At 40.9% G+C, this 23,184-nt stretch overlaps 1 protein-coding gene across 1 annotated transcript in view; it reads right to left on the bottom strand.

Moving 5' to 3' along the window:
* Window positions 1-741: 741 nt before the first annotated feature.
* LOC309705346 (E3 ubiquitin-protein ligase rnf213-alpha-like) overlaps window positions 742-23,184 on the bottom strand; it is a 32,556-nt gene continuing 10,113 nt past the window's right edge. The window contains exons 17-67 of the mRNA XM_082531102.1: window positions 22,861-23,044; window positions 22,451-22,624; window positions 22,177-22,329; window positions 21,483-22,099; window positions 21,079-21,238; window positions 20,241-20,458; window positions 19,937-20,074; window positions 19,647-19,811; window positions 17,896-19,168; window positions 17,626-17,807; window positions 17,367-17,522; window positions 13,665-17,273; window positions 13,467-13,591; window positions 13,036-13,140; window positions 12,833-12,957; window positions 12,626-12,748; window positions 12,462-12,523; window positions 12,191-12,344; window positions 11,961-12,102; window positions 11,669-11,860; window positions 11,193-11,323; window positions 10,147-10,304; window positions 9,853-10,059; window positions 9,521-9,708; window positions 9,286-9,406; window positions 9,056-9,156; window positions 8,489-8,671; window positions 8,114-8,280; window positions 7,905-8,007; window positions 7,682-7,796; window positions 7,394-7,601; window positions 7,087-7,283; window positions 6,873-6,995; window positions 6,670-6,780; window positions 6,305-6,547; window positions 6,146-6,221; window positions 6,016-6,050; window positions 5,817-5,917; window positions 5,571-5,727; window positions 5,241-5,415; window positions 4,875-4,969; window positions 4,520-4,771; window positions 3,986-4,118; window positions 3,557-3,640; window positions 3,297-3,477; window positions 2,842-3,043; window positions 2,667-2,744; window positions 2,353-2,550; window positions 2,059-2,148; window positions 1,764-1,942; window positions 742-1,673 (exon numbers count right to left, since the gene is read on the bottom strand). Coding sequence (XP_082387228.1) covers window positions 1,517-1,673; window positions 1,764-1,942; window positions 2,059-2,148; window positions 2,353-2,550; window positions 2,667-2,744; window positions 2,842-3,043; window positions 3,297-3,477; window positions 3,557-3,640; window positions 3,986-4,118; window positions 4,520-4,771; window positions 4,875-4,969; window positions 5,241-5,415; window positions 5,571-5,727; window positions 5,817-5,917; window positions 6,016-6,050; window positions 6,146-6,221; window positions 6,305-6,547; window positions 6,670-6,780; window positions 6,873-6,995; window positions 7,087-7,283; window positions 7,394-7,601; window positions 7,682-7,796; window positions 7,905-8,007; window positions 8,114-8,280; window positions 8,489-8,671; window positions 9,056-9,156; window positions 9,286-9,406; window positions 9,521-9,708; window positions 9,853-10,059; window positions 10,147-10,304; window positions 11,193-11,323; window positions 11,669-11,860; window positions 11,961-12,102; window positions 12,191-12,344; window positions 12,462-12,523; window positions 12,626-12,748; window positions 12,833-12,957; window positions 13,036-13,140; window positions 13,467-13,591; window positions 13,665-17,273; window positions 17,367-17,522; window positions 17,626-17,807; window positions 17,896-19,168; window positions 19,647-19,811; window positions 19,937-20,074; window positions 20,241-20,458; window positions 21,079-21,238; window positions 21,483-22,099; window positions 22,177-22,329; window positions 22,451-22,624; window positions 22,861-23,044 — 12,606 coding nt within the window. The 3' untranslated portion in view covers window positions 742-1,516. The remainder of the gene's footprint in view (window positions 1,674-1,763; window positions 1,943-2,058; window positions 2,149-2,352; window positions 2,551-2,666; window positions 2,745-2,841; window positions 3,044-3,296; window positions 3,478-3,556; window positions 3,641-3,985; window positions 4,119-4,519; window positions 4,772-4,874; window positions 4,970-5,240; window positions 5,416-5,570; window positions 5,728-5,816; window positions 5,918-6,015; window positions 6,051-6,145; window positions 6,222-6,304; window positions 6,548-6,669; window positions 6,781-6,872; window positions 6,996-7,086; window positions 7,284-7,393; window positions 7,602-7,681; window positions 7,797-7,904; window positions 8,008-8,113; window positions 8,281-8,488; window positions 8,672-9,055; window positions 9,157-9,285; window positions 9,407-9,520; window positions 9,709-9,852; window positions 10,060-10,146; window positions 10,305-11,192; window positions 11,324-11,668; window positions 11,861-11,960; window positions 12,103-12,190; window positions 12,345-12,461; window positions 12,524-12,625; window positions 12,749-12,832; window positions 12,958-13,035; window positions 13,141-13,466; window positions 13,592-13,664; window positions 17,274-17,366; window positions 17,523-17,625; window positions 17,808-17,895; window positions 19,169-19,646; window positions 19,812-19,936; window positions 20,075-20,240; window positions 20,459-21,078; window positions 21,239-21,482; window positions 22,100-22,176; window positions 22,330-22,450; window positions 22,625-22,860; window positions 23,045-23,184) is intronic.

Below are 23,184 nucleotides of genomic sequence, written 5' to 3'. Positions count from 1 at the left end.
GGGATGAAGCAGTGTTTATCCCCAAATAGCCACAGTGAAAAGGTGGCTTGTCAAGAAGCCATTCCTAAGATGGGGAAAAAGCTGAGGTTTGCTAAATTACACAAGAACTGGACTGAAATTCAGTGGCAACAAGTTTTATGGAAGGTCTGGAGAGAGGTGCAGCAGTGAGTGCCTACAGTTATCTATAAAAAAACGGTGGATCTTGTCAAAGAACCATCAGATTTTGAGCCAACATGTAATACCATTTAGAAAGCATCTGATTGGCTGATTGATTGGCTTTGTTTTTCAGCATGACAAAGATCCCAAACTGCAGTAAAAGCATTGAAAAAGCACACAGTGGAACACAAACAGTCATGGATTGGCCTCTCCAGTGATAGAGAACAAAAGGCGAACAACATCCAAAAATGAGCTTTAAATATACTTCAAAAAGCCTGAAAAACTATTCCTGAAGACTAATTAAAGAAATTACAAGAAAGCTTACCTACGAGAGTTCAGGCTGTGCTGAAGAATAAAACTGGTCATACCAAATATTGACATTCAAGCTTGTACAAAATCTGATTTTTTTCCCCTTATATGCTGTATTTCCATGTATTTTTGCACATATTTCATTAAATTGTAGCCATTTCTCATTTCCAAGCAAAACAGAAAGAGTTGAAGGGTGGCTCAAAACTTCTGCACAGTACTGTGTAACAAATAACAAAACGAGTTAGGAAGCTAGAGTCAGTAAGAACTGAGACAGTGTGTTGAAAAGGAGGTTGTATTTGACACGTGTATGTTTTTGGCCTACAACCTCTGTGTAAACAAAAGAAACAAAAATCAAATGTAGGCATCATTAAAGGTTTGCTGGAAGCTGTTTATATTACAGATCCCACATACAAAAATTACTAAGAGGAGAATGGAAACAATAGAAAAAGTGAATTGAACTCAGTAAATGTACTAATTAGTAATAACAACTCAAAGAAAATGAATGGAAAAAGTGGACAGCACGATGACAAGCTTAAAGTGAAAGAAGGGCAAGTAGATGTTCTGTATATGAAGCAAAGGTTACAAAAGAAACCCAGAAAATTAAATGACAAAATGTGACTGATGACTTCAGTAAAAAAGTCAGCTTGTTCCTGAAAAAGTGATTTAGATAAGTCTGATTTTACCTTCCTCAATTTAATCCACCTTTTTTCACCTGAGTAAATTAACTTACTTTTTTTAAATTCACATTAAATGTAAAGTGCAAGTAAGCAGACTTAAACTGCAGCTGCAGAGATAACATCAAAGAAAATAGAAAGTGATACAATCCAAGAAGAGATCATTAAGGGAAAAAAAGCTCACATTATCATATAGACAAGCTGTAAAATGTGTCTTATTCTATGAAGCTAGTGCTCTGTCAAAGGCACGTCTTCTCTGTATACGTGTAATTACATGACAAATGAATACTGTCATTTCAAGATGTAAACATAATCTGAGGGATTTTCATGACATCGCATACAGAATGAAAAAAAGGAATAAAGCTTAAATCTTGTTCTCATTGTCTCTGTCCGCGCTCCTGCTTGAAGGCTACGATAAACTTCCATGCTTCGACGTAATGGGCCAGGAGGATCTCTTCTGGGAAGAGCTCTTCCACATCGGCGGGAATGTCCATGTCTTTGCGCTCCATGTAAGACACCAGCGTGTCTTTCAAGCTTTAAAAGATGAAACAAGCAATTTGAATCAAATCTGCCACTGCTAGAGTAATGCATATGACAACACAATGAATAAACATGAATCTTTACCCCCAGTCAGGCCTGAAGGTATCAGTTGCATTTGGCTTTTTGAGGGACAGCACCAGGAACTCGTGCATCTCCAGGAGGAAAGTGTCAGCGCTGTTTTTAGAGAAGAAACCAATGAGCAGCCTGTGCTCGTCCTCACCCAGGGCCTGTTTGTACTTCTCTGAAACTCCTACAAACGGATCCTGATGAACACAAAAAAACACATGTATAGGAATATTGATAATAATAACTATTGACACCTTTGTACTAGATCACATCTATGCATAGAATAATACACCTCTGTGTCGGTGATGCTTACCCTCTTGAGGCGCAGCATGTTTTCTGATTTAAGTGAGGCCAGCAGCTGCCACAGTGCCACACAGTGTTTAAGGCAACACATGCCAAAGGCCTGTGGGCAAAACAATGTGAATGTGAGGCATAGAGAACATAAAGTAATTAAGATCTTGCCAGATCTTAAACTCAATGCTCCTAACTAGCAACAAAATTAAGTTTCTTTAAGCACGCTTGGCACATTTCTGTTCTGTATAAACAGTATCCACATAGCCGTCAGAAAGAAAAAGCAACAGTATAAAATAGTCTCAGATAGGCCAACCTTGAGGATGTGCTGAGCCATCTGGTTTCCCATCTGCAGCACCTCCTCCAGGTAGGAGGACAGCTGCATATGAGGCTCTCCCCCAGTCATTGCAAGGAAACCAAGGGCCACTTCCAGCATTGACAAAGCGTCACACACCTCACTGTAGGAGTGGAGCTCTCCAGCCACAGCAAAGAGAGTGAGAGTCTGAAGAGGCTCCTGTTGGCATACATCATAATGGCTGTTATCATCAGAAGCATGTACAGTATACACAATTTGTAATCTCTGATAAATAAATGCTAAGTCCCAGCATGTTACTACCTGTCACAACTTACTTGTTTGACTTTTTCTTTTATGACCTTGAGGATAATCTCGTAGTTGCGATCGTGTCTATTCACTAGTGTAGGAAGGCCCTGTGGATGAAGAACAAAGAGGGGGAAACTGTGCCTTAACAAACTGTGCGTTGAATTGTCAGCAAAGCTGCTTTGCTCCTGATTCTCATTGGCTCACATTGAGAGTGATGAGAGGCTTGCCCAGCAGGAAGCGTGAGATGATCTGCTGCTCGATCTTAGGCAAGTCATACTCGTGAAGGGTCTCCTGGCCCCGCTCGATGCTGTACTGGGTGTTGGACAGAACCAGCGGCATCACATCCCTCTCCAGCTCGTAACGAATCACATGCAGGTCAGTCAGATCTGCAGGGCTTACTTTGTAGCTGAGAGAGGAATAAATAGAAAGTTTACCCAGGAGACAGTGTCTCTATATTTTAGGATTCTACTACTCTGACACCCTTTTTAGTCTTCAGCTCTTTCCAGATATAATTGAGATATCATAATGTTATTTTAATCCATATATATATATATAATTTTTTGCAAACATGCCGTATGAAGTGTATAATAACTTGAGACACAGTCTTCTGAAAGCCAAAGCATACGCAAGTGAGAAAAATGTGGCATGAGCGCCCCCACCTGGTCTCCTCTCCAGTGTGCTTGTCCACACAGTATATAATGTCATTGTGCAGCGCAATTAGGTAGCTGACGAGAGCTGTAGAGCACAGGCCTGGGCCGTGTCGCCGTGGCAACAGCACCCTGAAGTCACTGTTGAGGTCCAGGTCATTCTGGCAGAACTCAGCCGGGATCTTAATCTCACCTGAAAACATTTTAAAATGACGTTAGAACGAGACGTTGGACAGGTCAGCGCTGGTGTAACAGTACTGCTGGCTGCTTACCATTGGTTGCCAGCGATACTCTGAGCTGATTCCAGGTTGCCAAGAAGATTCTGATGTGTTTTTCGTACCAGGTTTTGAGTGAAACTGCATACAAGAAGAAATCAAATAATTAATCCCTAGTGTAAAGATGTCAGCCGCACAGGAGACCCGCAGTTCACACGGTACAGAAAATTAGAACATCAACATCAGCGGCGTTCACGTGTGGAAGAGATTTTCCTCTTTATGAATAATCAATCATTGTCTCCGTCCAGGTTAAAACAACTCACTCCTTGGCAGGCAGGTTCTTAAATTGCATTCTGCCAGCTATTTAACCATGACATTTCCGAGAACAGAGGTAATTAGGAGTTGCATGGAACTTTGTATCTCTTGTGCATGAGTCACGTAGTTGAAAAGGCTGAGAAGCACTGATGTAGACAGTTAAGTCAATACCTGCTTTCTGATTGCCGAGAAATTCAGCGATGCTGCCTTCCGTTAGCTCAGCGATGTTCAGAAACTTCTTCACTAGATCCCTCTGGAGCGCCAGGATTTCAGGAAGGTGCTTCACCAGTCGGATTTCTGCTTCCTAAAAATAAATAATCAGTAATATTAATAATAATAATAATGATAGTAGTAGTGTTTTCAGATAAATTCCTGTTACGTACTCTTTGGGAAACTGTGGTTGAACTTTGTCTTGTAAGAGCTGCTTATTTGTATATGTTATATATGTTTTTTTCAATATAGCCTGTTTTTGGCAAAAAAAAAGAAAAAAAAAGGAAAAGAAAAGAAACACAGGATCCATGGAAACAAAAAAAAAATAACGCACTTACAAAAAGTACAGAAACTATACTGATGGATATGGATTAAAAGCTCTGAAACAGATTAAACCCAATGCAGTCGATGACACAATGTAGGAGGATCACCGACAGATTTTTTTTTTTCCTTTCTTCAACATTACAAATGCATTTTATGTTATCATTTTCTCACCCTATGGAGGAATCTCCAGAGGACCGGCAAGGTGTCTTTGCCATCATTTTGCTCCACGATGTGAGTGAGGTTCAACAGAGACACTTTCTCCCGGCAGCTCCACACGGCAGAAACATGGATCAGAGATTTTGGAGGAAGTGAAGCCAAGAAGAGCTGAGGATCTCCAAAAATGAGCTTCATGATTGGACTGGCAGAGATACGAGAGTCAGCCCGGATAAATGTGTTCACTTCCTTTAGCTGTCTATCCAAGTGCTGTGGAAGAGCAGGTGACATGTTATGTTATGCATAGATCTTGTATAAACATATGAGGCAAGTTGTACTGTTCTGGGGAAAAAAGGAGTAAAACTTTGAGTACCTTCAGATGTGGTGTGATAATGGCAGCGCTCATTTCAATTTCCCAGCCGTTTCGTGCTTCTTTGGTTGAGAGAAGATTGTCATACTGAACAGGCCCTGAAAGGAGAGTCAAGACTATTAAAAAATCTTTTACTATGACTATTCTCAGTCTTTACAAATCTATAGATATTGATTTAAAAGCTCAAATTTGTGGCCTCTAGAGGGCACACTTTCTCTCTTCTATGCTGGACTATACTGGACAGCTATTCAAAGTCCAATCGGATTTTTTGAGCTTTGTTATCAAAATACTTCCGTAATTATTGACACAGGACTTCACTGGTATCTTATATTTGTAGAGAGCTGCAGTATTAGTGTAGCTTTTACTTACATCTTTGCTGCTGGTGTGTCTCCAGGAGGCTGTTGATGACCAGGTGAACAGTGCTGATTGTGTCATCTGTCCCCTTACCCAGACTTCTGATGAGGTGTTTCATGTCCTTTCTCAGATGAGCGAGTAGAAACTCTCCTGCATCTTGGACTTGAGGTTTGATAATGGCAGAAATAGACTAGAAGGAAAACAAAAGCAGATGACTCTCCACCTTTCTTACTACAAACAGTGGATTATAAACAGGCTTTTAACATTACCTTGATGGAGATTACTTGGATAATTTGTGGTTGCTGAAAAACAGCACTTTCAAAAACTCCGTTCTGTTTGTGTTACCTGTGGTTGGCTGCAGGAACCAAGCAGCATGGCCATGTGAGTGAGCATGCGAATGATGGTGAAGGGAACGGGAGAAATGCTCTTGGTGTCCAGCATGTCTGGATTGTCTCTACGTCCGGGGTCGCCGAGGACGTGGCCTGTTTGAGTGCGGTCACCCCTGTCAGAAGACAATAAACAAATAAATACTGATGAATATGTTTATTTTGCTACTTTCCTCTTTCCACTTGAATTCTGTAGGACACTTACTGGACTTGCACAATACGAAATCCTGGCACAGGTGCGTGGTTAGTCCCTCCAATCTCTACACCACAATCTACACAATGACTTCTTTGCATGGGCTGGCCACACTAGAGGAATAGAAAGAGTGTCAAATAAATATGAAAGGGATACCAGCAAAAATAGACTTTTTAAAAATGGATTATGAATCTAACTGAAGCTAACATACCTCACCAATGGTGCAGGGGTGACCATTTGGACAGTCTGTGTTAAAAGTATAAAACAATACGACAAAGGTGTTTAGCACATCACCTCATATCATCACATTAGAGGTTTTTTGTCTTTTTAATAATACTTACGATACCACTGCAAGTGACCCATAGCTTGTTGAGCCACTGCTAACATGTCCTCCGGCATGGTGGGCAAGAAAGCCGCCTGTACCAACAGATGCATTCCATATATTTATTTTTTAAAAACATACCCAGGTTTTGATCACTTACAACAGCGATTATACATACCTGCATGTTTGCAGGTGTCATAGCTAGCTGCTTCAGTGGAGCCAAGATTCCTTGGTTTCCACAGAGCAAGACAGCAGCTAAGTGAACAGCCAAGTCCACCGACACACACTGGGCACCAGAGACCCCGCAGCGAAGAGCCAAGGGCCCGATCTGGTTGGTTACCAGAGACAGGGCAAAGGCCTTCACCTGCGGGCTGGGAAGGAATTTTGATTTCTGGATGTAGCTCATCAGGGCCTCGACTTGCTATTGGTAAAAAATATACACACAAATACTTAAATACTGAATGAAGACAAACTGAAAACTATAACCTAAAATAAGATAAGATGATGTTATTTTATTTAGTGTAACTAAATTAGAAAACCTACTTCAGGCTTAGGATGGAAGCTCGCATTGGTTTCTCTGTAGAGAGTGGTGACTTCTCGATACAGTGCCAAGAGAAGATAAACTGTTTTCCACTGTGGTGGGCATTTGCACCGCTATAAAGACAAAGCAAAAGACCCACACCATTATGCACACAAATTTAGATTCCTGATTCTGAATTTCCACCAAGAAAACGATGAAACATTACCTCGCAAGCCTCATCCAGTCCATCCAGTTTGGCTTCCATAACTACTTTTGCAACAGCATTTCTGATGGTCTTGTAATCTTCCCCACACACGAGATACTGATCTATTGGTGTGACTTCTTCATCCTGGGTAGAGTGAAATGAAAATGAATTTTTTGAATAAAACTTTGAGTTTATCTTCTTTATAAGCTGAAAATCAAACGGTTGCTAAGCGAACCTTTTGCTGAATTTCCTTAGGAAAGATCCAACTCATTTGATCCGATTTGAGGAGCTTCTTGACAAACTCTACTCCAAACTGACTGCACATCTTACGGATCAAATAGACCCGATACCAGTCATTTCCACTCCGCCTACACAAGTCTATGACGCTGGTCAGGAAAGCTGTGCTTCCATTCTGGCCAACTTCTCGGGATCCTGGTATCAAATAAAATCAAAGTAATGTGTTTGTAAAAAGGAGAACATTCCTGACACATTGTAGGAGTATGACACACAATAAGAGTGTGTAACTCATTAAAAATACGCACCTGGAGCTCTCAGTTTTTCCACAAACATGCTCACTGCCATATCCAGGTCCATACGCACTCTGGCCACCTGCTGCAGGTACTCTACAGTGGCCGTTTCAGAAAGCTGATCACGAGACTGCAAGAAATCAGTCAAGAAGGCACTTTCATCCTGCAGACATGCCTGCTGGTCTGCAGTGGACCTGAACTGCATCCTTTCAAACATGGAATCCTAGAAAAATAAACATTTAAAAAGGCATTTTAATCAAATCCACAATCAAATCCACATGCAGCTTGTGTGTTAGCGCATACCTCCAAGCAGTTAATGTACAAGGTGTAGAGCTCAGTTTTATCCATCTCCTCCAAGATGTTGCTCCGCTCAACTGCTGTCAGATGCTGCTGCAGGTACTTTTTTACATCATCAAAGCTTCAAAAACAGTCAAGGTTAAACACAAATTAGAAACTGCACTGCACAGACATAATAAGACCTCATGCAATAACCAAAAAAAAAGGGAGGAAAGAAAAGGGACCTCACCTGTACTTCAGAAGAAGTTTGAGCACTACTGACCGCACCACCGGATTTTTATCCACAGAGTCGTCAAACGGAGAAAGCGCCTTTGTCAAAATCTGCTTATTGCCTAAAAATACATAAATCTATTTAGAACTAACAAAACATATACTGTAGTTGTGCAGTCGCACATGGATGTGTTTCACATACATGGTGGAAAGAAAGTAATAGAGTACCTCTCAGAATTGGGACAGCGCCGGGCTCCACCATGAGAAATGACAGCAAATGAAGAATGACAGCTGAGCAGGGTGGAGAATTATCCTTGAAACACACAGTCGACACCAGGTCTATGAAGAAAGCATTGCACTTGTTCCTGAACTGGGTGTGTTGTTTGATGGGAATCCTACATGAAAGAAGATTTACAAAAGTCACACAGATGTCTTAAAGCACATCACAAAACACATCTAATCAAAAACAAGGTACTTAAACACAACATAACTAAACAGCAGCAAAAGGCAGATCAAAATTTTTTGTATTGTGTGGGAAGAATTGAATGATATCTTTGTTCATTACACGTGGGAGGTTGGCCTTATTCACATATAGTTACCAACCTTATATCATCTGAGGGAACCAAGGGGAAGTCATCGTTAACTGGCTGCATGCAGAGAGGACAGTACATCTGTCCAGGCACCAACCACATTTTGATACAGGCTACACAGTAGATGTGTTCACATGGCAGGCAGAGAGGGTCCTGGGGGTCTCCCATACACACTGGGCACAGTGTAAGACCAAACCTGGGGAAAAAAACCCCAAAAAACAATTATAACATTTACAAACAATTATAAATTCTGATGTTCAGTAGTGAAATATTACTATTTAAAGCTATGATATGAAACTGAAATTAGACAGCCCTCCTCCTGCAGTGCTTCCTTCTATATTCTAAGCCCCTAGATGCTAAAATAGGTCAATATAACAATAAATTGTTAAAAATAGTATCTTAGCTCCCAGCAAGAAATAAAATCCTAATTTTTGGCCATTAAAACGTTGATTTCAGTTCATTTGTACCTTCTACAACCTTCTTAAAGCAACCAAATACAATGCTAAATGTGCCCAGAAGCGCTAATGTACAGGATGAGAGATTCTGTTAACACACAACATGTATAAAAATCGATGTTTACCTGAAGATGCGTTCGATGGCTCCATCTTTGCAGATTTTGAGCAAATTAATTACTGCCTCGAACGTCTCCTGAGTTTTGAGGTCTGAGTTTTTTTCCAGTATCTTGAAGGGAGAGCAGAGGCAATACATGTTTATTATGGGTGAAGAAAGGACTGTGGTTATTGTGAAGAATGCTTTATGGTAATTATCTGTACTGTTAAAAAAAATTTAATACAAAGAACCCAGACGCACCTGGCCAAGCCGCCCAGTGTTCTCCAAAACTAAAGGAGACAGTTTCTTCTCCAGCTCCTCTATTCCCAGTAACATGTGCTCCACAAACAGAGACAGAGAAAATATCCGATTCCATCCAGCTCTAAAAGACATAAAACAAATAACCTTTCAATGCAGCTCAAGTGGTTACCTAAAGACAAACTAAAAACCTCAGACTTGTGATGATTTGGACATTTTTTCCTTAAGCTTTACTTACTGGACTCTCATGGCGATGATCTTGCTTCTCTCTCCATAACGTCTCACGCTGTCCTCTGAGCAGATTAACTCAATAGCAACCTGGATTTTTTTCACCTGCCTGAGCCAGGCTTGTCTTCGGGCATCTGTGTTTAAGTCTATGGGCTCCAGGTACTCCACACACGCAAACCCAGCATACACATCGAGTACCTTGGAGACAGGAGAACAAAACCAAAAAGAAATAATTACAAAACCCAAAACAAAATTTAAAAAAAAAAGTAGAAGACTGTTGATGAGAAATTAAAAATCCTTCAAAGAAACAGAAAATAAAAACACTATGTAAATAAGGATTACCAGTTCAAACCCATCTCTGGCATTAGGATTCATCAGGAGGTTTTGGGTCAACTGAGGTACAATGCACATCACTCTGCAGAGGTTCTGGAGCCGGTTTTTGAACTCATGATATGCAGCATGGACCCACGGAAGAGACGTCACCGCTTCAGTGTCACTGAGCTGCAACCGCAGTTCGTTAACACAAGAATTCAAAGCACCACACAGGAGCTAGAAAAATAAATAACATGCATTAGTATATACTGTCACACACAATCTCGCCAACATCAAATGAAAAACAAAATAAAAACAAAAAACCTGAAGATCTTCCGGAGAAGTGACATTCATTGTCATGGAGATGAAATCCTGAAGGTAGCGCTGGAAAAACTCAACCTGCATCTCTGGGTCTGCTTTCGCTATGTAGCGGCCGAGCGGTGTCTTCCAAAAGAACTTAACAAACTCTTTCTGAGTTTGCCCTGGAAGACATATGCATTTAATGTAAAAACAAAACAAACTAACAAACCAAAAACACAACATCACTACCGTATTTCCCGGACTACAAAGCGCACCTGAATATTAGCCGCACAAGCTAAAATCAGGGGAAAATCCTGTTTTGTACATACATTAGCCGCACCTGACTAAAAGCCGCAGGTGTTTCAATGTTGACTTAACATATGTAAGAGAATATGCACAAAGCGAATTGTCAGGAAAGAGATGGCTGTTTGGAGACACACCTCTTTTATTAATATTTTGAAAAACAAGTTATGGGTACATATTTGCACAACTTTTTAGGTATATGTAAAAGTAGCGGTAATTACAAGTACGAAACATGTGCTGTGCTTCAAAAACGAGTAACAAATGTAGTACATAACAATAACCTACAGCACACCAGAAAAATAGATTCAGACTACCTTTTAGGCTCAGGTGGATGGATGGATATTTTCACACTTTTCCACGCGGTCAGATTCCACCGGTGGAGTTGAGCATAACTTGCTTTTCGCAAGTTTATTGCCGCACACCATCCACGACTCCCGCTGAACGTGTAGCGCTACTTTGAAGTTTGTTTTTCGAGCTACTTCTACGGCACTCTGTTGCCTGGCGGATGGACATGTGACCAACATACCACTCTTGAACCCCGATACTGTGTGTCTGATCACATGCCCTTCCGCCAGGCAACGTAGTGCCGTACAACAGCGGAACAAACAAAACAAATCGTCTTACGATATGACAAAAATCAGGGACAATCCATAGAAAAGCCGCACCTGACTAAAAGCCGCAGGGTTCAAAGCTTGTGCAAAAAGTAGCGGCTTATAGCCCGACAATTACGGTATATAAATTATATAGTGGCTAAAACAAACCACTACCTTCATGTTGACGTGCATGAACCCAGAGCTCTTCCAGGTAGTCCTTAATCCTCCAGCTGAATGGCATGCTGCAGCACATGTTCTTATCTTGGGCAATGTAGTGCTGTACAAGGATGGTTCTCGTCTCAGAACTGTAAGCAGTTTAAAAAAAGCAAAGTGAACATCAGACATCTTTAGGTACAGAGTATCTTTGGTCAGAGGGCCCGGTGGCGCCTGTGTCCGGCAGCCTCGCCTCTGTCAGTGCGCCCCAGGGCAGCTGTGGCTACAATGTAGCTTGCCATTGCCAGTGTGTGAATGTGTGTGTGAATGGGTGAATGACTGAATGTAGTGTAAAGCGCTTTGGGGTCCTATGGACTAGAAAAGCGCTATACAAATGCAGGCCATTTACCATTTAGGTACAAGAATGTACTTTTTTAAACAAAACAATTATTACACATTATTACATGCACAATAATTACATTATTAACAACACTTACGTGTGGTCTAGTGTTAGATGTGAGATTTCCAGCAGCTTTTCATTGCCAAAGATATCTAACCACAGCTTCTTAACAGATTCACCACAGCGGGTATCAAGCAGGAGGTCCATGTTTTGGTCACGGTCTATGAGCGAAACTAGATGCGCCAAGAGGGGGACGACCACAGCCTGAACACGCTTCCATAAGGTGTGTCTGTCATGAATGGAGAAAAAAAAGTTTACAGTGGTTTTCAAATAAATATAGGATAATACTGTATATTAAACTGCATATTACACAAGACCGAACCACTCACCTAAAGGTGCCTCCTTCTTGCAAGGCATCGATGTTTGAGGCCTCCTTGAAGACCCAGTTGCTCTTGATGGATGAGAAAGTGTTGCCGTCGTGAGTCACCAACAATGAGTGAAGATGCCGCTTCACCACTTGTAGGAATTCACCTGACAAATTCAGATAGAATAATTAGCATTAACAAAAGCAAATAACAAAAAAAGCAACAACAAGTACTGAAAAAAGTTTTGTTAGTACCTGTTATTTCGTCATTGTCACTCAGAAGTGCCAGAAGGATCTCTACTCTCCGAGTACTGCGGAGGCCACTTTCCACCTGGTCCCTCAGCATGGCTACTGCACTCTGCACACAGCTCCTCAGCAATGCTGTAGTGTCCACAACACTTTCCCAGGTCTGCAGAAGAAGAACACACTAGTTAAAATCTAGTGTTAAGATTAATCCCCAATAAAAAAAACATGTCATTCATGTAAGAAAACAATGTGATGACCATGCTGGGATTTATAGACTTACATTTTCCTCCTGCACAGTTTCCTCCTGTTCACTCTCAGAGTACATGTCATCAGTCTCCATGGCTTTAACAAAAATGTTGTAATTTAATACACAATGCTGTAAAGTGAACAATATATATGGAGACAACAACATAATTTTATATAAATGATTTATCATTAACTAACCTTCAGCCTGAGGTGCCTTTGTTTCAAACATCTGACTGATTGTCATGTTTTGCAAAGTTTTGATGTCGGAAACAATGTCTTTAGAGCGTCTGAGGTCATCAATATGAACTGATCTCCAGGGGCCTGTGAATATTAACATGTCTCAGCTTATTGTCCACTCTTTACACGACATAATAAAAAATATAGTCCATGTTGTATAAGCCTTACCGCCATGAAAGCCAATGTAAGAAGTCCCTCCTTCCATTCTTGGCAGTCTGGTGATGAAGTACACAAATACCTTTCTACTTGTGTTCTCCTGGGTTATCTTATTGATCTCATTAATCGATGAATACCTGGAAATGAACGGCAAAAGTTAATATGGCCAAACCACATGGTAGCTAAAAGCCCACAAAAAAAAGTGTTGGACCTACTTTGCAGATGCAATGAGGTTGGCGCTGAGACTGGCTTCATCAAAATCACTCTGGACGATGAGGACCCTGTTGCTGCTGCTTTTATTCTCAGCTGTGAGGAAGTTCCTACAAGACGAGAAGGACTTGGTTTGTACACTGTAACACATCTCAAGATCATAGTCAGTTATTCTCATGCAATATTTGCTTCTAAACATATTCTAAAAATGTAAATGTCAAAATGTGCCAATAGGTTAAAACAATCACAATAATCTTTAAATTCAGTAACAAAGGGATATGTCTCATTAGTTAGTAATATGTTTACATTACTAGATATTACAACTAGTCTATCACTGTTCTTACTAGGACATGTGTTTCACAGCTTCTATTGTACTTTATTGTGTGAATGTAAAAAAAAAAAAAAAAAGAGTAAAATTATGGATCGATAAACAAACCTTATCTTCTTCAAGAAGGAGTGCTCTGTGTCAAACTGCTGGAGTGAGAGAAGCTCAACACTGTGCAACATCCTCTCCAATGGTTCGAGGTCAAAAGCAGTCAAAAGTCTGGAGAATGTTGTCACCTGAAGTGTAAAATTACAATTAGACCGTATGTTTTTGTGTTTTTGTGTATATAAAATTGTCAAATTTAGTTACCTCTGTGAAGAAGGAGCAAGAATGGGCCTCCTGTCTTATGTGAGCAAGTATGTAGTCAGCCAAACAGCTGTTACTCTGCTCTTCAAAGTACATCCTGGCCAGATATTCACTTTCCACTTTTGGAAGGGCTGTACTGTCCAACCTTACCACAGAGTCTGGTGTAGCACATTTCAGCAGTATGAGTTTAGCCTCGTCGAGCATTCTCCTCTCAGAATCTGAGATTTCTAAACTGTCCTTCTGGTTCTCTATTACTTGGAGAACTACAGAAGCACATGTGTCTGAGTGGTACCCAATGAATACGTCTGGGGGTTTGTATTTGTATGTCTGAGCTGCCGCTGCATGTTGGCTGCTGAGAGTTACAAAAAGCTGGACCCACTTCTCCAGTTCCTCCACCATCCTCTTCTGCTCGGTTTTCAGAACAGTCTGGATGTCCAGGTAGTGCTTCTCCAGCCTGTTAATGAGAGGTATTGGGAACTGTTTGTAGACCACTTCTCTTTCCTCAATGACGATTAACCGGAAGTCTTTGTGAACCCTGCATTTTACACGATGGGTTCCCAGTCCAAGGTCCACATATTTCTGCCCTCCCAAGCAAACATAGTATTGGTTGAGGGCATCGTAGAGACTTTCATAGAGGTTCTGCAAGTTTAAGAGCACAACCGTTTGTCCTGTTTCCATGCATATCTTTACTCTGTTGATGTTGCGACAGATCTGGGTATACTCTTGGTCTTTTGGAAAGCTGGAACCAAAGATAATTTCTGGTTGACCACTTTCTGAAAAGAAGGACTGCTGCAGGATCTGCAGGGCTGCATAGTTTTTAGTTAGCACCAGGAGGTATCGACATTCTTCTTCCTGTCCAACTGCTTCAATGTTTTCTCTCACAAACTCAATGGTACTGATGTTCTCTAGGTTTGGTGCAATCCCCAGTCTCATAGTGAAGACAGTAACTGGATCTACATTATCCTTGCCACTGAAATTTCTCAGCACTGCTTTGACGGTTTCCTCTGGTGTGGGCTTTTGCTTAGAAGCCTTGGCGACCGCAAAGATCATCTTTATCAAGCTGTAGTAGTCACGTAAGCCAAAAAATCCTTTGCCTTGTTTGCGGCAGATGTTCAAGTAGGCTCTTGCAAAAGGTTGGAAGAAATCCCTGACCTTCTCCAGAACCACTACATCAGAGGAGCAGATTCCTTTAGCACTTTCAATAAGTTCCCTCTCGTCAGGGTCCCCACGGGATACAAAAATGCCTCGGTTCATCTTTGCAGGGTCCAGCGCCCAGTTGGAGATTCCAATAAATCCAACCTTTTTGTGTGGTAGTGGCTCATCATCAATGCATCCCTCCTCCAGCAATGGATGAAGAGTTTTCAGCGGCATCTTTGGAGAGTCCTCTGCAAGCCCGATCTCATCGAGAACCACAACTGAGATATACTCATCCAGGTTTTTACCTTCCTGAAAACGTCCGCATTGCTTAAATGTATTAATGATGCCTTCTGGTGTTGAGTGAGGGCTACACTGGAAGGACACCAAGTGGATCTGTTTGAGCTTTTTGTACAGGTCAGAATGAGCAGCTTGACCCTGCATTGCATCTGCCACCAAAGTTTTAGACAGAGATTTTGAACTTCCAGGTTTGCCCACGAGGAAGAGAGGGATTCTCAGTTCAATGCAGAGAACCATCATGAAGACGTTCTCTTTCAGGGCACTATTTCTTGCAATTGTATCCCCCATTGGCACACCACTCAAAAGTAAATCCTGCATGAGTGAGATTTCCTGCATCACCTTTGATGGACTGTATAATGCTGGAAGACTTTTGCTGATTTTCTGCCTGTATTTATCCTTATTTTCTAAACAGGCATGGTAACACACTCCAATGGCCATGACTAGAGACCAGAGAACAGGGTCTCGGCTCTCGGGCCATTTTGGACGCATTTCATCCTTCTCAACATTTCTATCATTCTCAAACTTTTTAAGTTCCGCAAAAAACATTTCATGGTTGTCATAGAACCAAACAAAAGCTTGCATGCAACGTTCAACATCTCTCAGGCTGACGAAGCTGCATTCATCATTTCTCGCACGCATGTACTTCTGTGAAGATGAAAGTACATCAGTGATCCACTTGATATGACATTCATCAATGGCTTTTTTTTCAGCAACTCTTTGTACAATCTGCTGGATGTATATTTTCTCTGTGTGATCATTTAACTGCCCGAAGTCCCATACCAGGGGAATCATGCTTGGTGGCAGTGCTTGAACTCTATACACCAACTGGCGGAGAGGAATAGATCCAAGTTTTTCGTCCGTCTCTTCTGCTCGAACTCGGTACCCAAGGCCTGCAGATTCCAACCTTTGAATCATCTCATCTGTGTGTTTTCGGTAAGGATTGCATGCAGCAATAATCTGTAACCCAGTGTTGGCTGTCAAACTTTCCCCCTTTACAGTCTTATCACAGAGGACCTCCTTAATACTGCTGATGGCCTCTGTAGTGTTGGCCTCATCAAAAAACAGAACGGAGTCGAACCCATAGTCGAGTTTGTTGATCGAAGCAATGTCTTCTGCTTCTCTCACTTTGGTGTAGATCATCTCTGAAGTTGTCCCTCCATGCACCTTGACAAGTTTCATGTTCTCAGTGGCCACTCCACTCCTCCGGAGTTCACAAAGGAATTTGATGAGCCTTGTTTTACCACACCCTGTTTCTCCCATGATAATGACAGGGATGCCGCATCTGAACCGCATGTGGATTGCGAGCATCTTCAATATGTTGTCAGTTGTAAGCTCATAAGTTTCATCTGGATCAAGAGGCCACTGGATACCAAGAACACTACAGATTCGCTCTATTTTCTCTGCTCTTGGAAGGCGATCAAAGTCAATGTTGAAGGGGACTCTTTGCAGCTTTAGACCTTCATACAATGCCCTTGTCATGACATTTCTTTTAATCACCCTGTTAGAGGTTGGGTCAATGGCATCAACAAAGTTCTGCTCATTGAGCTGAAGATGGAAACCAATAAAGGTCATGGACACATGGTCATCATTAAAGAATATGTATGGATGTGGTTCTGTTTCCCATCTTTTCCTGATAAGAAAAGGAGCCAGGTCTTCATCTCTGACACTACCCAGATCGATTTCCAGCCTGCCAGGACTCTGGTCAGAAATGCTGAGTGATGGAGAGGCAAAATCCTTTGCCATCAGAATCATGAAATCTACCACAAAGGTTTTGAATCCAGTTAGTGTGTCCCCAGTGAAAGTGACATCACAAAAAACAGACGTCTCACAGTCTTTCAGCTGAAGGTTGAGAAACCATGCAAAATTTCTTAGTTCAGCCCAGGATGGATCCATTATGCCGCAAAACATGAGAAGCATCTGAAGACATTCAACATGTGTCCCCTCAACACCGTTATAAGCGAATACATCTAGATTAATGTGGTTATGAAACCGTGTGAGATACTGGTATGGTCTCTGAAAAGCCTCGCTCCTGAATTCTTCATCATCCATCAGTGGGTCATCATTGCTCACAATGGTGGGATCTTCTTGCTTCCTCATCTCTAGCATTAGTACCTCTTTGGGTGGCCGGCAGAAAATATTTGGGAACATATCAATGAATGAGCTTTTGATTTTTTGAGTCTATACGAGAAGAAAAGAAAAACACAACTCAAGGTAAAGAACAGTTTGAAATCAGATAACAAATCATGAATGTTTGTGTTCATAAAAACTAACCTGAAGTGAAACATTTCTGCCCGACTTCACAGTGGGCTCCAAAATTTCTACAAGGTACAGTTGCTTGTTATTGCACTTCCACATCTTTCCCTCTGAGTCCAGCAAGTATCGCAAAATCAACAGTTTGAAGAGGAACTCATGCAGGCCTTTCTGGACCTTTTCCAAAACAAACAGTCATTTCACATTTTATGTACGCTGCAAAGACATGTCATATTGAAAAGGTTACATTACGTTAAACAATCCATTGATTGCCGATTACCGATGATGTGACGTCAAAATGGAACACAGTCAGTTCTTTCCTTCTAGGGGCGTCCAACAGTGATTGAAGGATGACATTCTCATCAACATTTGGCTCAATCAGGCGAATGCATTTCATCACTGATGATTTTTTGGTTGATCTCTTCAGTTTTTCATACAGCCTCCTGATGTAAAGCGATTTTCCTGCAATTTCAAAAGATCATATGGCACGTTTGAATTTTGATAAATAACTTTTTAACCATTAGTAACAGTAAATAGCACCTATACATACCAACACCAGCCCTTGTGGCTGAAATGACACCAACGCAGAGTCTGTCCTTAAACGCAGCTGCGGCACTGCACTCATCTGCTGGGACGGCATAGTGCTTTTGCAGGTAACTCTGGATTCTTGCCAAAGGTTCCTGTGGAACCATGTGCAATCTGTACTGGCTGAAGGCTGATGGAAGGTAGGTATGTTCTCTTTCTGAGCTGCAAATGATAACAAGTCTATAATCCTTCCTACTCTGCATTTTCATTCGCTGAAAAAAGTTCTCAGCTTTAGAGCTCACATCATAAGGGAGGAGATCTCCATACAGTAAACAGTATATCTTCTGTCCCCTGTAGCCTGTGCTGAGACAGCGTCTGAGAAATAGCTCCACCTGTTCGTATGGTGTCGTGGAGTTGCATAAGAGGACTTCATCATACGTGGGAAGTGTCTCATTTTCACTGCTCATGTAAATGGAAATGCAAGATGACAACACCTCATCATGTGGGCAAACAATGAGGTTTGGGTTTCCAACAGCCAGACCTCTGGGAACATGTCTATTTATGAAATTCCCTATGTCATCGTCAGAAATGTCTTCTTCTTGACTCTCGTTGTGTTTGTTGGCCAGGATATCCAAAAGTCTTCCAAGATTTTTTATATCAAGAATGTGGGGGAGAAAATTTCTCATGTCTTTCATATAAGCATTCCATATGTGATCAAATTTTGGTAAACCCTCTGCCTGTTCTACGAGACTTGCCAGAGGACCCATTTGGCTGGTGAAGTCTGGGTCTTCCCCCTCACTGCTTTGCACCACAACAAAGGTCTGAAACTCAATGTCCTCATTTTGCTCTTCTGGTTTTTTGAGGATTTCATACTGAAGTTCATGCCAAACTTCCCTCAAATCTGAGTATGTGGAGTTTGGCTTGATGAAAGAGAGCATCATGAGAACCTGGTCTTCTACATTGGTAACATTTTGCAAAGTCAGCTTGTTGCATAGGTAGACAATCTGTTCAGCTGTGTAGTAGTTAAGATAGTAATGCTGGGATCTCTGTTTGTCTACAAAATCCATCCAGAAGTCAAGACATTTCTCCATTTTCTTGCAAAGTTCAGGAAGCTTCTCTTCTATGCTGCCCTCCACAATGACACTGATAACACTGTCCAAGTTGAAATCCATCATAATGCTGGGTGCCTGACTTTTGGAACAACAGTTGATTTGCACTTCCCAGTGCCTGAACAGTGGATTCCCAGCAGTGTAAAGAGCAATGAATGCCTCAGCTAGTCTTTGAACGCTGGCAAAAACCTGAAAAACAGAAACAAGCCCAGAGTCAGCTGTAAATAAGTAATTTCAAAAAGCATACAAAGTTACACCAGTTTCATTGTGGAATCAGTTTCTCTGTCAAGCATGAGTCTATGATCATATAGCTGCACATTTATGTAGTAAATAGCTCTTCTCTTTCTTTTTATAAATTTTGAATGCAATGCACTAAAGGTTTGAAATGGTAGTATATCCCAAAATTGACCTATACATCACCACATTTTTATCAAATAAATCTGAAGAGAGTTATCTGGATTTTTTGGACATGTCTTCACATGTACTGTAAATTGTAGGACCTAATTTTAATAGGTCTATATCATCTAGATATTAGCTTTTGACATTATGGATTATTGAGCATTATTGATGATGTAGATAATTTTATCAATTTAAAATAATATTTACAAAATATATTATCTGAATTATTGGAATCTCAGATACTGAAAAGGAAAATATTGCAACGTACCTCTGCAAAATAATCAACTTCACATTGCCCTTGATCCCCTTTCCCAGACATGAGCATGAGTTTATTCTGCAGCTCCCTCAAGTCCTCAAGGGAATAGCAGCGCATCTGCTGACCGTCATCATGCTCCTCTGGAATCTGCAGCTTCAGGGCAGTGTCAAGACTCAACTAGATCAGGGGGGGGAAAAAGAAATTCTCATGCATATATTTGGAGACTCTTTGTCTCACATCTTAGTCTAACATGTGTGCTGTACTGATCTAGGGATGCAATCAACTGTTGTTGCATTATTTACCTTTTTTACATTTTGTGGACTGATCAAGTAGATACCCTTGTTATTGATGGTTGATGCTAAAGAGAGGGATGACAGTTCCACTGAACCATGACTGTCCTTCACAGTCTTCAACCAGTCCAAATGACGTGCACTGTCCCGCTGTAAGAAAAGATACTCTTCATAATTGTGTTGTGTTTCAGTTTCCCTTTCATAAGGTTAGCCTTTACCCCAATAACCCCACTGTAAGACACTAACATTCATATCAAAGCCTCCATGGCCATCCTGATCATATTTTTGCTTTAAGTGTTTGGAGGGATCTTCTCACCAGTTTTTTGGGTAGGTTGCTGTCATTCTCCAAAGCCCTCCAGAGCTTCTTGAGCACTTCTCTGAAGGCTTTAAAACCAGAGTCTGGTTTTAGCTCATAAAGTAATGAAGAGTAGCCAAGAACTGCATCATGGAAGCACGCAACACGATCCACGTCCATATCATTCTCTCCCGCAGAAATAGAAGCCAGGTCAACAAACACTTTTAACTCATTGATATCTGCAAAATACATTTAAATAAGCAGAAATAGAGTGGTGGTTAGTGGTTGGTGACATTGATTTATATCAGCACTGTTCTGAATTTGAAGCTGCTGGTAGGCTGGGGCCTTTCTATGTTGAGTTTGCATGTTCTCCCAGCGATTGTGTGACTATTCTCTGGGTCTTTCAGCCTCCTGCCACAGGTCATGAACATGCATGGTAGGTTAGCTGGTGATCTTAAACTGGTATGGATGTAAATGTGAGCATATAGGGTTGTCTAACCTGCATACCTGCTTCCTGCAACACAATCCTGGTAACCCTGGTGTTGTGCAGCCAATTTTTTCCTTGGTGACTTTAGAGAACCAGTCTAATTTCGAAAGGTTTCTAACTGTACGTAGCATTATACCATATAACAAAGTGTAAGATGGAGTCATTGCCATATGAAAAAGAAGCATATGTCCAGTCCATCAATTTATTTCTTGCAGTAGACACTCCCATAGTTGCTGATGTCAGTAGTTACAAAGGAAATTTTAAAAATGTTCAGCTCGGTAGACCTCAGCCATGCTCCAATGGATATTGCAGCATGGCTGTAGTAGTGTGCAATGGATAGACATTAACAAGAAAATGCATAACTACACTTACCTTCAAGGGCATCCTTCACCCACGTCACAAAGTGTCCCCTTAGTTCCAGTTCCTGCAGACACAGCCTGCGGGGCTCGGTTATGTCCACTAGAACAGTCTTTGCCTGCATCAACTCATTGTCAATCCGGCTGAGTGGCTCTTTCTGAAAGTCTATATCGTTCTGAGCGGTGGGGAGACAGGAAAACTAGTTACATTCTAACCATGGAAATATGATCAGAGACACTCTTCACAGGGAGCCTTAAATTAAAACGTGCTAAACTGTTTAAAATGAAGTAAAACAAAGAACTGTGCTGTTATGTTCCATCTATTATGTATATCCATCATTAAATACAATAACTCAAAGCTTGTGTGGAACGCAAAATAGCTTTTTCGATTGATAATTTTTTATACACAAAGCTACTTACAACTTCTGTGAGCGTCTCCAGAACTCTGAAGTCACCTTGAAGACCAAGTGTCTCTTTGACTTTCATGATTACTTGAGCTGAAGTCACAGCGAGATGAAGTTCGTGGTACTGCTCGATCTGTTGAACCCTGCTGTTGATCCATTGTTTGTCCCTTGATTTATTCATTCTGCACATGATGTCTAAGTCTTTTGCAAGATCTTCATACTTGCCCTTGAAAGCTTTAAAAAACTGGTTAACCTCTTCAAGCCTTATAGTGCCATCCTTCAGGTGAGTGTAGATATCTTCATAATGGTTGTAGCAATCTAGGTAAATGTCATCATGTATCATTTGTAGTGTTGCGCTAATGTCCGCTACCTGATGCTCATCAGGATTGTCTTCCATTTCTTCAGTGGCCAGGAACTTGGCTTGTTTGTCCCAACACATTTTGAAGACAATACTGTCCCTGAATGTGTATAAATCTTCTGCCATGTTTCTAATTTCTTCGTCCAGATTGAAGAAGGTGACAATACCAGTTATTTCGGAGGGCATCTGGTCAAATTGATGAACCTCCATGAAATGGTTCAAAGGCATTGTCTTAATGTTGACTTGTTGGTTTCTTTCCAGTTCAGCAACATCAACTATTATGGAAATTAATATGGATGTTAATAATTAAGACTGATAGTTAAGACTGATGGCACAAACTCAGTCAACATACCTGTCATGTGTTCCTCAAGTTGATGGCTCTTAGTTAAGAGAACATCAACAAGCTCCTTTTCATGATATACAGCTTTTACTTCATCTTCTCTGCACTTCAACAGCCTCTTCATTTTGTCATGATCCTTGTATTGCCCATTCTCAGCAAGGCAGTCTGTTAGTATCAAGTCAAAAACACAAACAACTCAATTTTATAATTACTATTAGGTCAGAGTACACTATTAAAATCTAAATACAAATCAAGACATCTTTGCTGAAAAATGTACAATTCTTACCGATCTTCAGCAGTTCTAAGAAGGCATCTCGCCTTTCCAAAATGATCTTCAGCAGGCTGATCTTAATGTTTCCCTCAACTAGTTGATTTTTCATGGCTGTAAATGAGGATATCCCTACTGCAATTCTGTCCTTTGCATCGTGAGAGAGCTCCTCAATCAGCTTTTCATCTGCTCCTGCAGTGACAAAACATTCACCTGATAATTCTATCTTAAACCACAGCAGCGATTTTAACTTTTGGCACCAACTCGTAAACAGATGCCTGGTTACCTACTGTGGGGTGCTTTCTGTTTTTTAATATCATTCTGATTATAATTATTATTATTATTATTATTATTACAAAAGTGGCATTTATCTGTTTCTGTTTGGTCTGTGCAATGTTTAACGCTTCAGTGTTATTCTTAGACAATACCGTGGAGCTGAAAAATGTCTTTGGCAGCAGTCCAGGAGAGTAGGTGCCGAAGGACAACTTCTTCATCTTGGTGGTATCTTCCTTGACTATCCCTTGGCCAGGATTTTTGGATAATGGCAGAGATGAGTTTCCCAAATTTTGAGTTGAACGTAAACCTCCCAAACAGTTTGCCCTCATTCTTGGTCTGCATATAACACAGAATCAAAAATTGAATTCTGTCTTGATTCAGATTTGAATCAATTTTTATTGTGACATAAAGAAATTGTGTTTTTTGTCATCTCATATTTAACTCATGGGATTGATATTGTGTTTAAATATAGTCAA

Source organism: Aulonocara stuartgranti, assembly GCF_965226115.1.
Source record: "Aulonocara stuartgranti genome assembly, chromosome: 4".
Lineage (NCBI taxonomy): Eukaryota > Metazoa > Chordata > Actinopteri > Cichliformes > Cichlidae > Aulonocara > Aulonocara stuartgranti.
This window is presented reverse-complemented; position numbering and strand designations above follow the sequence as displayed.